The sequence below is a fragment of the Rana temporaria genome, chromosome 5 (assembly GCF_905171775.1).
Source record: "Rana temporaria chromosome 5, aRanTem1.1, whole genome shotgun sequence".
NCBI classification, from domain to species: domain Eukaryota; kingdom Metazoa; phylum Chordata; class Amphibia; order Anura; family Ranidae; genus Rana; species Rana temporaria.
In genome coordinates, this window is record NC_053493.1 from 380,352,713 (window position 1) to 380,369,499 (window position 16,787).

A 16,787-nucleotide genomic window follows, 5' to 3' on the forward strand; every position below is an offset into this window, starting at 1 on the left:
TTGTGCAGCATTGTTTTCTTACTTTGTTCTCCTTATACACAGCGAGGCCATCCTAACTGTGGGCATTTGAAGCCCGCTGGGTCTCTCTTCCGAGATTAGGTGTGTGCTGGCTACCCAGCACGCACCTCCCGATCTTGCAAATGGAGTGAGATCTCCCGATCTTACCCATTGACTCCTGGATTTGATGACACAGCAATCCTAGGAGCTGATGCAAAAGAGCAAATAATGTACATTGCCGCAGCGAGCTAGGACGGAAGTCCAGCATGAAGACATTAAAAAGGGTACCAAGCGACAAAAAAAACTATATCCAAAAATGAATGGGAGTGGGGTCCTCTCTTATTCAATACATAGTTGCGTTTTTGCCTGGAACTTTGCTTTAGTAAGGGATGCAAATTGTTTGCCAAATGAATGTTTGCATCCTCTAGTGGGCCTAGTCTATATTTAATATAGTAATTTAAATATATCAGAGCAACAAGCACTGGGGAAGGTTGCCAATGGGAACACAGGCCAAAATAAATCCAAATATTTAGTAGAGAAGGGAAGAGTTAGAACATCTATTCTTCATACTGAATATTGTATTGCTTTCTGCCTTCCTGTCATAGAAATACCTGCATCTCCCATTTGTGTATGGGTGTCAAAAATGAGAACTTCCAAATAGAGTAACAGAGGAGAATCAAAAAAGCAGAAATGTTAACGCTTTCCCACTTAATCCAATTCTTTCAGTGGTTAAGCTTGTCAATTTTTATTTTTTATATTATGTTTTTACAGTTTGTGCGGTATGTTCCTGGAAACGTGGTACACAGGAATACATTTGGGGATTTTAAAAGATATCTGCACTGTTAGTTTGAACATAGGTTAATTTTAGGCCTCTTTAATCTTACCACCTACAAAAATGAAGATCACCTTGACACAACTGGGACCTTTGGGTGACATAAACACATTTTCTACAAAAAATAAAAATAAATCTTCTACCAGGATATGCAAACTTGCAATAAAACAGTTCTTACTAAAATATGTTGCATGTCAACGAAGACAGCTGGCGAATTTGAACAAATAAGAGTTCCCATACACATCAGTAACTGGTCACTTAGTACTTGCTGATCAGGCAGTCCCATAACTTTTCTACCCATATACTACAGAGTGACATTTGGCCATTTTTAATGTCAGCATAACGTTGGAAATGAATGATCTCTTCCAATCTCCTTCCTGCTGCTGAGCAAGCACATTTCATAGAATCATCAGACACTATCGTTAGACACCTCCACACCACACACTATTCTGGCAATGAATACAAATTTCCAAGTTCTGTGCACAGTTGTACTGTACACAGCCAGATAGCTGAAGAAAAATGTGTTATAGAAGAAATCCAGATACAGCAAATACAGTATACATTGATATGGATATGGTATAATTATGTGAAAGATATTTTAGGAAACACATTTTGAACCTGCTGAGATCTGCCCAATCCTTCATATGTAAATGTTCCTCTAAAAACCTGACATCTAGAATAATTAGTTATAGACATATGAGATATGGCTTTTCTTTAGATAGGTTAGCATACCTGGAAATGTTTAAAAGCTAGTGAGTCTGCAATAGGTTGGTGCACACCATGGCAAACTGATGGGTTTAATAAGCAAAAATGGCAATCCAAAGAACACATGGGCAACAGCAATTTGCTCATTTGTTGCTCTTGTGGGCAACAAATGGGCAATCATTACAATGCAATACAAATACAATTCTTCTTCTATCATTACACTGCATGGCAATAATAACAATGTCTTTAAACATGTAATTGCATGGTGCCAGAGTGAACTCAAACTGATTAGCTGGAGTCTTTGAGTGAAAGCTAGAGAATTTCCAGCCATGGAGATTAGGAAAGGGATTTGTGTAAATTCCAGCAAAATCTAGTGGGAACATCTTGCATCTCTAGTGAGAAGGCTTTCCTTTTGGTGTTGCAGGTAATGTATTTGCAACCTTTAAAGTATATATCTAGTGCATAGCTCAACCTCCCCTACATTGTTTGTAGGGAAGCAATGGGTGCAGGGTGTAATATAGTTGTGTCTGTTCTATTAGCAGTGATGAGCAGAAAATGAGATGAAGCCAAAGGGTGATTATTTATTTATTATTATTATTATTATTATTATTATTATTATTATTTTCTGTTTTGCTGCATCTCAGATCTCAGAGACTGTAGGATAAAGTATATAACAAGTACAGGCAATATTAAAGGGTCAGACTAATATTTCAGTTATACAGACAGTCTGACGGGTTGAATCGCCTGGCTTCCAGCTATCGCAACTTTAAAACTCATTGGACCCATGTAAAAACCAGTAGTATGGTATTATCGCAAGCCAAAAAATCCACATAATTATAAAACAAAGATGTGAAAAAGCAAAGCAGAGAGGGGAGCCTAGTCACATGACTAACACTAAAAACATGACTAAAACATTTAACTCTTCAGTATCTATCAGAACCGAAAGCTCCCTTTTCAGTGGACTAACCCTTTGGCCCACAACAGAGATGTGATAATCTTACCATATTTTCAGTGGCTCAGATCCTTCAACTTCTAAGTAATCATATTTTTCCTCCATCTGGAAATCCGTAAAAACAAGCGATATGGTGTCTCCAGGTTCTGTGAAAATCGTCCATGTGCAGTCAGCGTTGTTGTGGTATTCATTAGGAAATCCAGGGCTTGAGATGATTCCATTGGTTCCTCGTACAGTGCCCCCACAAGCGTCTTCAGCTGAAATATAAATAAAGAACTATTTGACTAAACAGAGAACACAATACATTCAGTTTGTTTTAATTCTCATTTTCTGTCTTAAACTCTTGAATTTTCTCTGAGTATTTGCAATTGTCAAGATGATCTTAACCACTTCCTGCCAGTCCGACGACTTTCTACGGCCGCAATGTGGATCTGAATTGCCGGGAGGCTGTCTATATACGGCCTCCGGCCTCCAGCCACTGGGGGCGCGCGAGTGCCGCTGGCGGCGCGTGTGCGCATCGCCTGCCGCGTCATTTAGGTGCCGATGTGCGTGCCTGGCGGCCACGATGTCCACCAGGCAACCGAGATCCACAGTCACAGAGACAGGGACATGAATCTCTCTGTGTAAACACAGAGATCCATGTCCTGTCAGGGAGAGGAGACCAATGGTGTGTCCCTTGTATATAGGGATAACCATCGGTCAACTCCCCCAGGCACCTCCCACAGGGCACACATTAACCCCTTCCTTGTCCCCTAGTGTTAACCCCTTCCCTGCCAGTCACATTTATATAGTAATCTGTACATATTTATAGCACTGTTCGCTGTATAAATGTGAATGGTCCCAAAAATGTGTCCCAAAAAACTTTAGGTCCACTGGCTACCCCAGCAGATGTAATTTAAAAAAAATTTGTCCCACCCCAATACCTTTGTACCTGTGATGGCTATCAGAAAAAAAAATTGACCTGTGTGGGGCAAAAGATCTCTGTCAACAATGTACTTTATTAATCTTATTAGGTCTAGTGGTTGTGTGACGCTGATGAATCAGAAGACTTTTTCTATCTACTTGCCTATTTTATTTGACAATAACATTTCCATTACCTATGATATTGAATAATCAATAATTTCTTTTTAATGTGTTTCAGGAATCATTTTAGTTTTATTTGATCAATGGCAAAGATAAATGAAAAGTACAACGTTTTAAAAGTACACCTTTATCCCAAATTTGACCAATGGTGTTTAGCTAGAGTTGGTCTAAGAAGAAAACCTGTGAAAGGAGAGATATATTGGCTGTTCACTGTACACTTGACAAAGATAATGTTCACTTTGAAAAATAAATGATAGTAAATAAGGTCAACACCCAAAAGTCTGCATATTTCCTTCAGAATTTACAATCGGCTAGAGATTATTTAGAGAGTTTAGTAAAGATGATGCAGCTGTGCTCACCTTAGTCAGTTAATTACTTGTCCGCAAAAATCAAGTTGTTTTCAGGTTAGTTTTCAGGTAAGTTTCACATAATGTGCTAGTATGAGATGCATACTAGCACATTGACATTGCCTTTCAGGTTAAAAAAAAAACACCCAGTGGTTTACTACTGCTTTTAGTGGCTTAAAATAATAGGTACACTATTGGTTAATTTCATTTGTAGGATTTAAGGATTTTTTCATAAGTAGAAATATTAAGAATCTGATGGAACTCAAGTTCCTAAAGAAATTTAAATATTTTGCTGTTTAGTATATTTTTCTAAACAAAGTCATTTTTTTTACACCCCTTGAATGGGGAAAATAAAAAGACGTATACGTTTATAATTTCCCTTTGACCCAATAAAACCTACTAAAAGAAAACATAAACCAAGACATATTATGATTCTAACAGGAGTCATTACTTCTACCTCAAACAAGACATTATATATGATTATAACTGTAAACAAGCATACTTGATTTTAAAATGTCCAAAGGCAAAATAGAAATTGCAGAACATTTCAAATGCAGAGAAACAAGAATTGAGATTTAGGCTAGCAACTCAGTGTTTATCATTTTATCACTACGTGAATCCTGCTGGGTTAATGAAACTGTGGTCATACAATACAGCAATTAAATCAACATCTGAAGTTAAGGGTGTCATCAAAGTAGATACTCCACAAGCAATCCGGTTATAATGTAATTGCTAGAATTTGTTTTCGGTAGGAAGTGTGGCAACGATTTTTCAAAGCAAGAGTTTGATACTTCTAATGCACAATTATCGTCTCCATATATAATATAGTCATACAACTAAAGACTCCAGTCCTGATATGCTCTAAGTGAATTCAACAGGAAAAAAGGAACATAAAGTAAACCTATTACAAACTTTAGCAAATGCTAAACTGAATATTATTATTTACATTATTATTATTCAGAATCTATATACAGTAGCCCCAACAGTTTGTGCAGCACTTTAGAATATAAAGGAAGACAGTACATTTACAATACAGGGCCCTGCTTATGGTGCTTACAATCTAAATGACACATTTTATACTCAATATACTCATATAATCACATTCAATTAAGACCACGTGAAATTCTATTCTATTCCCATAAATTGGGTTCTATACCAGGCTGTCTCCTGATTGGTGCTTTAAACGTGTAAGACACTCTAAATAACAAATAGAGAGAATGGTAAAATTAGTGGAGTGAGGTTCAGGCTCAACTTTTCTGAAAAAAAAATGAAGGTCTGTAAATAATTTCAGCTATTATTATCTCTGTATTTAGTTAATATTTTAACATGTGGCTTTCACTGGAGATAATCTCTGCTTAGATTTTGTTTTTCATGATAACAATTATCTGGTTTTGTGACTAAGTTACTTTAACCACTGGTTGCCAACATAATGCATATGTGTGGCAACAAAGATGGTGTGCTTTAATGCCTACATGTTGCACTTATGCATCCATTGGTTTGAAAAGATTGCTGTGCGCTCACGCTCACTGTGTCAAAAAATTAATTCCTGGTCACTGGCAATGGTTGGGAGCTTTCTTAGTCTGGCTACTGATCATGTGACCACTGTGGCAGCCAATCTCACTAGTCATGTGATCAGGCAGACCTTCCCACCCCAAACCATTATAGCTTAATTAAAGGGATTGCTGGGGCTGGGTGGAAAGGGGTTAAGGCTGTTGTTCAGGCTTAAAAACAATGTAAGCAAGTGCTTCAACCTTTTTGTTGGGCATTTCTTTATGTAGCCACAAGCTCTAGTTAGGTATAATTCACCAGGAAATGTTGCTAACCTACTCAATGCTTCCTTCCCCAGCTCTGCAGGACATGTTGTCCATCTTAATGTAGGGTGCCCTGGAAACTCCTACTTCTGCTATGCTGGAAGCCAAGATTCAGGGCACCAGGAGATGGACTTCACCTAATCCACTGCTTATACCATAGCAGTTGCAGATTGCAGTACCTGGATCTTGCTTGGTACCAAAGCACAAGATACATGTGCAAGAAAGACTGTGCACATGCTGCTCATATGATTCATTTCAGGTTTATTAACAGCCTAAGGGGCAGAAACAGCCAGTCTACAATATAAAAAAAATTGATGTGTTTTGTACGGTAAAGCCATTACTTATTGGGTCCATCTTATATATTCTACTATTTACAGTAGCATTTACAATAAATTGGAATGCCAATCTCAGTAGTCATGTGATCAGGCAGACCTTCCCACCCCCTAAATCATTATAGCTTAATTAAAAGATCTGCTGGGGCTGGGTGGCAAGGGGTTTAAGCTGTTGTCCAGGCTAAAAAATTAAAAACATCTAACCAAGTGCTTCAAACTTTTTGTTGGGCATTTCTTTATGCAGCCACAAACGCTAGTTATGTATAATTCACCAACTAGTTGTGTACTGTATGATCAGTCCTCTCAATGCCTCCTTCCATAGCTCTGCAGGACATGCCTTCCATCCTAATGTAGGGTGCCCTGAAGACTACTCCTTCTACTCTGCTGGAAGACAATATTATGGGCACCAGGAGATGGACTTCACCTAAGTCACTGCTTATACCATAGCAGTTGCAGATTGCAGTACCCGGATCGTGCTTGGTACCAAAGCAAAAGATAAATGTACAAAAAGGACTGTGCCCATGCTGCTCATATGATTCATTGCAGGTTTATTAACAACCTAAGGGGTAGAAACAGCCAGTCTTCAATATAAAAAAAAAACTTGATGTCTTTTGTATGGTAAAGCAATAACTCATTAGATCTATCTTATATATTTTACTATTTGGCAGTTACCATAAATTTGAATGCACAGAAAAAAAGGAAAACCATATCCTGTTTGTGTCTCACAAATCTCATTCAGAAACATACGATATATATTTTGCTGCTACTTTCCAGTATTCCTGTGGAAGAGAGCCAATGACAACCTAGCTCAAATGACTAGGAACAGGGGTGCCTTAATATTTTAGGATTCACAGAATGCCACACTGAAACTAAAGCAATCAGCAACAGCATGGTGTAAATAGAACAAGGCTTTATATATATAACACAAACACAGGTACCTTTTCCCCCACGCAGTTCAATTACTTTACAAAGCTGAACAGCCAGCGAAGAGACAAAGCAATCTTGTTACTGTATTTTTTGGGGAATCAGAGCACATTTAAGCACACTACCAAACATCCATAATTCTCAAAAAGCTCAATTATATTTTATACTTATAAATCTTTTAAAATCCTGAGTCATTTATAAATTATCTAGATATAATCTTCAGTGTTCTAAGGCGAATACAAATTGGAATATACAGATTAAGACAGAGACTAATGACATAGCTGGTCAGCGCTGTGCAAGTTTACAATTTATGCTCACATTAAATAAAGTTGTAGTTAGTGTTTACACTTTGATGACCTTGGCTGTAAAACAATATGTTTTAAGACTTTAGTCTGGTGAAATAATTAAAGCTGAAACATTATAATGGTCTCCTCAGTCCGCCAATATGTCCTATTACATAGTTACAAATTGTTATTACTTTTGAGATTGGTGGCATTTATCAGTGTTACCCAGCTGGGAAACAACACGTCATCTATTTTATCAAGAAGGGCCATTCCAATTGAAATTGAAATTCAATTGGATTTTTTCTTTTGATATGTGTGGTACTAGCTTTAGCTGCAGACTTTGATAAACAGACCCCTTGATGTCGACAGGAGAAACGTCTTCATTTTGGTACAATTTCTCCTCATTATATTTATTCAGCCTTGTCACTTGTTAAAGAAAGAGGGCAACAGTTTAACACAAATGAAGAATTTGATGAGGTATTTTTTTTTATAAGTTATGTTGCCATTTGTTTGAGGCACGATTGTCCTATTTACTGCTTGGGTAGCATGACATCCTGTTTTATTTCTTATTCTTTCAATAATATTTCTATATTTTTGGAATATTGGTAGGTTTTAGTTAAGATTTACAATTTGATTTGATTTGATTTTGTTATTTGTAAAGTGCCAAATACAGTTCATGAAGTGCAAACACAATCCAACATTTGCAGCATTGCGGACAATTATTGTATCACATTGGAAGTTATCCAGCAGCAATAAAGACTTTTTTGAGAGACTTTGGTGTTCTTGTTTCTATAATGCAAAACAATTTTTTTTTTTTAGGACTGAGAGATCTTTTTTAAGTCATGAATTTGGCAGGGGAGTCTTACAGTAGAATAGATAGATATATAGATAGATAGATAGATAGATAGATAGATAGATAGATAGATAGATAGATAGATAGATAGATAGATAGATAGATAGATAGATAGAGAGATAGATAGATAGATAGATAGATAGATAGATAGATAGATAGATAGATAGATAGATAGATAGATAGATAGATAGATAGATAGATAGATAGATAGATAGATAGATAGATAGACATTTTATTTAAGTCTTATATAGGACAATTATAACATTCAATACAACATTTTTTTTTATGCAAACAACTTAAGAACTTGAACTTTGACTTATGTTTATGTGCTCATGGGCTAACAAGAACCATGTTAATAAAAGAAGACAATAGAGTTAACTACTTCAGCTCCAGAAGGTTTCGCCCACTTCCAGAGCAGACCATTTTTTCCTATACTGCACTGCATTGCTTTAACTGACAATTGCGCAGTCGTGCGACACTGTACCCAAAAAAAATTGATGTTCTTTTTTTCCCCACAAATAGAGCTTGCTTTTGGTGATATTTTATCACCTCTGCAGTTTTAATTTTATTCGCTATAAAAAAAAAATTCTATTGAAAAAAACTATATTTTTTACTTTCTGCTATAAAACATTTACAATAAAAAAATCAAATTTCTTCATAAATTTAGGCCAATTTGTATTCTACTCCATATTTTTGGTAAAAAAACAAAAACAAAAAGCATATATTGATTGGTTTGCGCAACAGTTATAGCGTCTAAAAACTATGGGATATTTTTAGTAACTTTTTTTATGTTTTTACTAGTAATGGCGGTGATCAGTGATTTTTAGGGGGACTGCAGCATTGTGGTGTACAAATCTGACACTTTTTTGGGACCAGTGACACCAATACAGTGATCAGTGCTAAAAGAAAATACACTGGCATTGTATAAATGAAGGGGTTAACATCAGGGGCAATCAAAGGGTTAATTGTGTTCTCTGGCAGTGTTTTATTACTGTGTGGGGGAGAGATGTACTCAAGGAAGAGAGACATCTGTTTTCCTGATTAGCAGGAATCACAGACGTCTCTCTTCCTGTCTGAGAGAAGGACGATCTTCCTTGTTTACATAGGCAGACTGTCCTTCTTTCTTACCAGTAAGTGACCGTGGGTGGCTGTACGTATGGCCCTGAGCTGTGCATGAGAATCACGTACAGGTACATGTATTTGCGCTTAAGGGCCGCCTTGCCACAGTAAATGTATGTGGGATGGTACCTAAGTGGTTAAAGGAATACATTTATCAGTCTACTGCTTCTCTTTTCACTGTTATGCAAAGGGCTGTGTGCAGGGACAATACATGTAAGTATTACTTAAAGTGATTCTACAGGTTCCTTTTTTTGTAACAAACATGTCATACTTACCTACTCAGTGCAGTGGTTTTGCACAAAGCCACCTTGATTCTCTTCTGCTTGGATCCCCCTCCTGGCTCCTCTACTAGTTCCCCCAATAGCAAGCTGCTTGCTCGCTCCCTAACCCTGATCTATGCATCCATAAGAAACATAAAGCTGCGTCTTGGCCCCACCCCCGCTCTCTGCTTATTGGCTCAATGGCTGTGATTGTCTCCCACTACTGTGTATCAGCCAATGAGGAGAGAGAGTACCAAGACACATGCACCAATGCGCATGGCTGGATTGAGAAGGGGCTCAGGTGAGCATTAGGGGGGTTGTGGGGGGAACAGCACACAGAAGTTTTTTTACCTTAATGCATAAAATGCCTTTAGAAACCACTTGAAACTAATCTCCACTCCACTACGCTACAATTCAATCGCGGACCCTTGTACAGAAAAGTTACCCGCTTGCTTATTCTACGAGTAAGGGGACAAGAAGAAATCCTTACCTTATTCCTCCCTTTTCAAGCAGGTGGTGCACCTCTACCCTCTCCTCAATGGGTGGGCCATCAATGTAGTTAACCTATGGCTCTGTATTGTACTTGATGATATAAGAGAGAGGCTGTGAATGAATGAGTGGCAAAAAGGAGAGACTTCAAAGGATCAGTTGTATGGCATGGCAGGAATTTTCAGGAATGATGAATAAGACATGTATGTCTTTTTCTTCCTTACTCTATAATTTAAACAAGCAGGTAACCCATGCTATGCAAGGGAGAGCAACTGACTAGCAGAGTTTAAGGCTGGATTCACACTGCAGCATGCTCCAGCTCACAGCAAGAGTCTAGTGTGTCCCCATTCACCGTTTCAGGTCCCATTTCAGCCCAAATATTTGGCTGAATTTTAGACCTGAAGATGTGTGAACATAGATATCCTGCTATGTGAACTGATTCGGGGAAACCCACATCCAATTCGCAACAGTGTGAACCCAGTCTAAAGGTTAACTGGAGAAAAATCAGGTCTCTTGTCCGTCCAGTCAGCACTGTGCTGTGTGGCAGGGTTGTGTATATCTCATAACTAGATGGTCAAAAATACAATTCCTGGGCATGCACATCAGAGCATTCCGGTGGTGGCTGGATAAGGAAATGTATCAGATCAGGCAATTTTATACTTCCGCAGGACCCATTTCCCTCTCCTATTGTATTAAAATTCTGGATCTACCTAATTCGGAGAGATTCAGATTTCAACAACTGTCACATTTCCTGCATTCTATCTGGTCTACGAAACCTGAGCATTCCCAATTTACCCCCTATGAACAATGGTGTGAACTATTAATGGAGTAAAGAGGAGGGATTTCCATAATTTATTTGTCACTTGCCTTAAATAGCAAGAAAACTCCTTATATGCTGGCGTGGGAGGCTGATATGCAGGAAACCTGGGACTTGGACATTTGGCACAAAGGTTTTTCCAGATCATTCAAGGGTATCCTCAACATCTCTATAGCATAAAGGTCATTGCCAGATGGTACCTGATACCCCTCAGGCTCTCCACCATATCTCCTTCGGTTTCCTCTTTGTGCTTCCGAGGGTGCCACATGAGGGGAACTATGCTGACACATAAACTAACACATTTAGTGGGAATGCCCAAAAATCAGAAGCTTTTGGAACAAAATCTTTAAAATAGCATCCAAAGTCACAGGACTTGTGGTCACCAAGTCTCCTTCAACAGCTCTTCTCAACCAGTTGATTCCCAAGGTTCCGAAATTCTCCCAAAAATGAATATTCTTTATATTCTTGGGAGCTAAACTCACCATAGGCCTGGAAACGTCCCAAGGTCTCTATCACAGTGGCTAAATGCAAAATATTGTTGATTATGTCCCAAGAAAAAATGGTGAGCTCCATCTTAGACACTGCCACCCGGTTCAGGGGGATCTGGGAACCTTGGGCCAACTACATGGGAGTTGGCAACTCCCCCAATGCGTTTTAGCTGTAATGATTGTGTTTAGACCCTGACTGACTGACGTTGTTGTCTCTTTCTCTTCTTCATACTTTTTTCTTCCTACCCCTTTCCTGTTACCTTTCCCATACCCATTTGCTATGTTTGGGCTTCGCCCTTATGTAATGGTGTATTACAAGTGGACACATTTCTTGATATAGTTGATTGAAGGGCTTAATCCTGTGCATGCCATGCAACAACATATGCAGTACAACATGTTAAGGTCAAATTTAGACGTATGAATATTTTACAGATACCGATTTTGCATGAGGAAATTACGATGGGAAGCGGACAGGTGGGTGGGGGTCGGCCCATTCCTCCCTGGAACAGTTAGATCCCTTTAGGGGTGCTGGGAGGGGAGGGGACAGATCCATACCCCGAGGCCCACTAGGCTACCAGCTCACGAGTCGTTATTGCACTGGCATCCTTGGTAGCAGAAATGCTTGAGCGGTCTTACGTACCAATTCTATAAATCTTTTTTATAAGACATTGTACTGCTTTACTCCCTTACATGTGCTTTGGTATGTCTTATATATCCTTTGAAAAACACTAAAAACATCTTAACAAAAATACAATTCCTTAGAAAGGTAAAACAGCTACCTTATATCTATTTTTTTTCTCTGTTTTTAGACTGAAGAAGACATGTTTTTAACCAGAGGAGCTTCTGTCTGGACATAATTTGCAAACAAAACATAAGAAGATCTTTGTCCAACAATTGTTTAATATATTTTATGTTTGTCTCTGATATTCCTCATATGGCATGCATATGTGGTGGAATTATGTATGCAGTACTAAATGTAACCAGCAAGATCTTTTCCTTCCAGTCCTAAAAAAAATGGGGGTGGTTCTAGAGGACTATTTTACTAAAAAGTGATCTAGGGAATAGAAAACAGAATAATAGAAATAATTCTCATATCTTTGTAATAAAAATTATATATTTTGTAAGCATGCATACCACAACATCAACTCACTGAATCATTAGTTCATGCATTAGTTCATGCTTGCTTCCAGTCTTGTCAGTCACATCCTTGGGCATAATAATGTCCTTCTGTTCCATATTCACTTTGTGATAGCCTGTAGTTGTTCTGCCCTATGCCATTTTGTCTAAGCAGTTTCCTAACTGCAAGCAGAACTATTTTTTCTTCTTCTTCTTGCTTTAGATATCAGCACAGCATTTGCAATAGTTAAACTATCCAAAACAAGAGGTTCATGGTGGTGTGATAAACCTAACAGCATATTTGGCTACTTGACATTTACACATTTACGTAGGTCCCTAATGCAAAACGGACACTTAAACATTATCTTTATTATCCATTTCCTTTGGTGTGCAGATATATAAACTCAGAAAAAATCTTGTAAAAAAAGTTCTTGGAAGCTAAAATGTATAAGTGAAACCAGAGACATGACAGATATGTATGGTATGTAGGATTTTTTGAGGCAGTAAAGAAGGACGTGTTTGGTGACATATATTTGGAGGATTTTGCCAGACTTACAATTTTTTGCAAATAGGGGAAGTGATATAATATTTTAAAAACTCTTCTCATCCATCATCTGCATATAAACATTCCCTAACACAATTTCCCACACTAGTGATACTGTCACTAGGGTCCACACTGACTATTGAAAATCAATCACAGTCAGGGCTGGTGCAAGGATTTTTGACACCCTAGGCAAAACCTAATTTTGCCACCCCCATTGGCTCCACCCCTGACTTCACACCCTTTAACCTACCCATATGACAGGAGGCAGCGCTATACAGGAAGCATTGGCTTCCTCTAGCGCTGGTTTCAGTTCTGCGATGCCCCTCTAATCACACCACTGACAGAGCAGCTGCCTGGGACTGAGTTAGTTACATGCTGCGGCCTGCAGAGCATGCAGACGTGGAGGGAAACCAGTGTCCAGGCGCTCCTAGGCAACAGTGCACCCTAGGTTGCTGCCTAGTTTGCCTAGCGGTAGCACTGGCCCTGATAACAGTGGTTCTGCATCATCTGAAGTGATCACATGCAAACTGGAGGCTTTGTTGAAAAAAAATGAAAGCCATTAGCTTGCAGACAGACATTTCCACCTACAGGCTTCAGTGTTCACTTGTAGTGTTATAGGTTTTCTGTAACTATCATGTTACTACATTATTGATAAAATAATTAAAACATATGCATTTGTAAACCCAAAATTATTATTTATTTTTGTAACAGAGCACCAAAGAAAAAACTTGTATGCCTTTTTTTACTACAGGTATTTATATAGCCCAATTTATTCAGTGCTTTACATAATATACCTTAACATCAGTTCCTGCCCTCAATGAGTTTAAAATCCATGATCTGCATCATACATGCACAAATGTGTGCAAACACATACTAAGGCCAATTTTGGACAGGAGGCAGTTAATCTACCAACATGTCTTTGTGGTGTGGGAAAGAAAAAAGTACTCAGAGGAAACCCATGCAAGCACAGGGACAACATGAAAACTCCATGAGAGTGTCCTGACTAGGATTTTAACCAGGGACTCTAGTGCTGCAAGGTAACTAAGTCGCTTGCTGCTGTTTATAAAAAAAATATAAAAACTAAAAATATTTCGGTATCTTATTAACTTCTCTGGTGTTCTGATGAACTGCTGCTTACAGTGTTCCAAAACTCAAGCTGCAATTTTAGCTGTAAATAAATAACTCATTCTTCATCAGATGGCTCCAAATGAAGATATAGTCAAACAAAGAGAGGTTCCAGTAAAGCATCTTCTGTTATCTCCCATAGTGCTTTGAGAATCCTTTGTCAGGTATACAATGTTTATTTGTAATAAAAAGAATGTATATTTGGAGTACATTTACAATACAATTTGATGGTTATTTGCCAGAAATTCATCTGATACATGCCCAAAATTGGGTAACATTCACTCTATAAAGCAAAATTAGTGGACATTTATCCAGCAATTACCCAGCAGAAATGATATATCCAGCTCTGTCCTTCCATGGGAGAATATCTTTCCTCTAATATATTAATGGGTGAGTATTGCCGTGCCCACACATTCAACTGTAATTTCCACAATCTGTTTATGAATAACATTTGTTTGCTGTCAAATCTGTAGAATCATTATATTTTCTTTAATGCTCCTAGTTTCAGAACCATGGAGAGGTCCTGTGGACATATGTTTTTTTGGTGAATTTCAGGACAATTTGTTATAAAATACTATATAAATAGACCTCGTGGTATAAACCAGGGGTCTCCAAAGTATTGCCCGCGGGCCACATCCGGCCCGCTAGAACCTTTCTTCCGGCCCGCAGCTAGAGTCATCAGACTTACTGCAGGGACGGTCTCTGCTCGGGTTGCAGGGCTTGCTCTACATACTGACAGGCAGTGGGGGCTGTGCAGTGCAACTCGAGAGACCCGACAAAGTTCAGATTCATTCACTGCAGACCAGCTGCTCCTCCTGCCTCCCGCCCGCAGTTAAATTCAGTGCCCTTAATGCTGTCATGTCACATACAGCGTACACGTGTAACAGCTGAGCGGGAGCCGGGAAGTGCAGTAAATCTTCACTACAGCCAGCCCTTCAGAGGAGTATCAGCGGTAACGTACACAGATCTACAGGGGAAGTATAGGATGGTGCAGGGAGACTGATGGAGAAATAAATGTGCTCTGGTAGGGATGCAAGAGAAGGGGGGACTGTGATGGGGGACAAAAGTGTGGAGGGAGCGAGCTGTAATGTTGGACACAAATGTGAAGGGGGGCTCTGATGGGGGCACAAGTGTGGGGGGATTCTGATAGAGGACACGTGTGTGGGGGGCTCTAATGGGGACACAAGTGTTTTGGGGGGCTCTGATGGGGACACATATTCAGGGGGGATTATGATGGGGACACAGTTTTTCATGGAGTCTCAGGTGGGGACACAATTGTGGGAGGAGAACTCTGGTAAGTGACACAAGGATTGGGGGGCTCTGATGGAGGCACATATTCAGGGGGATTATGATGAGGACACAATTGTTTGGGGGGACTCTGATGGGAACACAAGCATTTGGGGGGACACTGATTGGGGTACACGTCTTTGGGGGGGACTCTGAGGGGGGCACAAGTGTTTAGGGCGTGACTCTGATGGGGGTACATTCAGGCGGGATTAAGATGGGGACACATTCAGGGGGGATTAAGATGGGGACACATATTCAGGGGGATTAAGATAGAGACACAGTTTTTCAGGTAGTCTCTGGTGGGAACACAAATGTGGGAGGAGGACTCTGATAGGGGACACAAGTATTTTGGGGGCGGCCTCTGATGCAGACACATTCAGAGGGGATTATGATGGGGACACAGTTGTTCAGGGAGTCTCTGGTGGGGATACAAATGTGTGAGGGGCTCTAATGGGGACACAAGTGTTTGGGGGGGCTCTGACGGGGACACATATTCAGGGGGGATTATGATGGAGACCCAGTTGTTAAGGGAGTCTCAGGTGGGAACACAAATGTGGGAGGGGCTCTGATTGGGGCACATATTCAGGGGGATTATGATGAGGACACTATTGTTTGGGGGGACTCTGATGGGGGGGTCTCTGGGGCACAAGTGTTTGGGGGGGACTCTGATGGGGGCACATTCAGGGGGGATTAAGATGGGGACACATATTCAGGGGGGATTAAGATGAGGACACATATTCAGGGGGGATTAAGATAGAGACACATATTCAGGGGGGATTAAGATAGAGACACATATTCAGGGGGGTATAAGATAGAGACACAGTTTTTCAGGGAGTCGCTGGTGGGGACACAAATGTGGGAGGAGGACTCTGATAGGGGACACAAGTATTTTGGGGGCCTCTGATGCAGACACATTCAGAGGGGATTATGATGGGGACACAGTTGTTTAGGGAGTCTCTGGTGGGGATACAAATGTGGGAGGTGGACTCTGATAGGGGACACAAGGATGGGGGGCTCTGATGGGGGACATAAATGTGCAGGGGGCTCTGATTGGGACACAAGTGTGGGGGCTCTAATGGGGACACAAATGGGCAGGAGGGGATTTAATGTGTGTGGGGAGGTGGCTTTGAGGATAGTGTGTGGCAAGGTCTCTGATGTGGACACAAATGTGTGGGGGTGGCTTTAAATGGAGACACAAATGTGCAGGCAGAATATGATAATGACACAATTGTGTAAGGAGACTCTGATGGGGACACAAGATGTATGGAGAGACTCTGCTGGGGACAGAAATTGGCGGGGAGTCTCTGTTGGAGACACATATGTACTGTATGAGGAAATTCTAATGCCATGTACACATGATCGGTTCATCCGATGAAAACAGGCCGATGGATTTTTTCATCAGATATCTGATGAAGCTGACTT

The 16,787-nt window shown here is 39.8% G+C and overlaps 1 protein-coding gene across 1 annotated transcript in view; it reads right to left on the minus strand.

Moving 5' to 3' along the window:
* Positions 1 to 2,524: 2,524 nt before the first annotated feature.
* Positions 2,525 to 16,787, minus strand: part of LOC120941320 (CUB and sushi domain-containing protein 3-like) — a 62,569-nt gene continuing 48,306 nt past the window's right edge. The window contains exon 3 of the mRNA XM_040354646.1: positions 2,525 to 2,743. Within this exon, the coding sequence (XP_040210580.1) occupies positions 2,532 to 2,743 (212 nt within the window). The 3' untranslated portion in view covers positions 2,525 to 2,531. The remainder of the gene's footprint in view (positions 2,744 to 16,787) is intronic.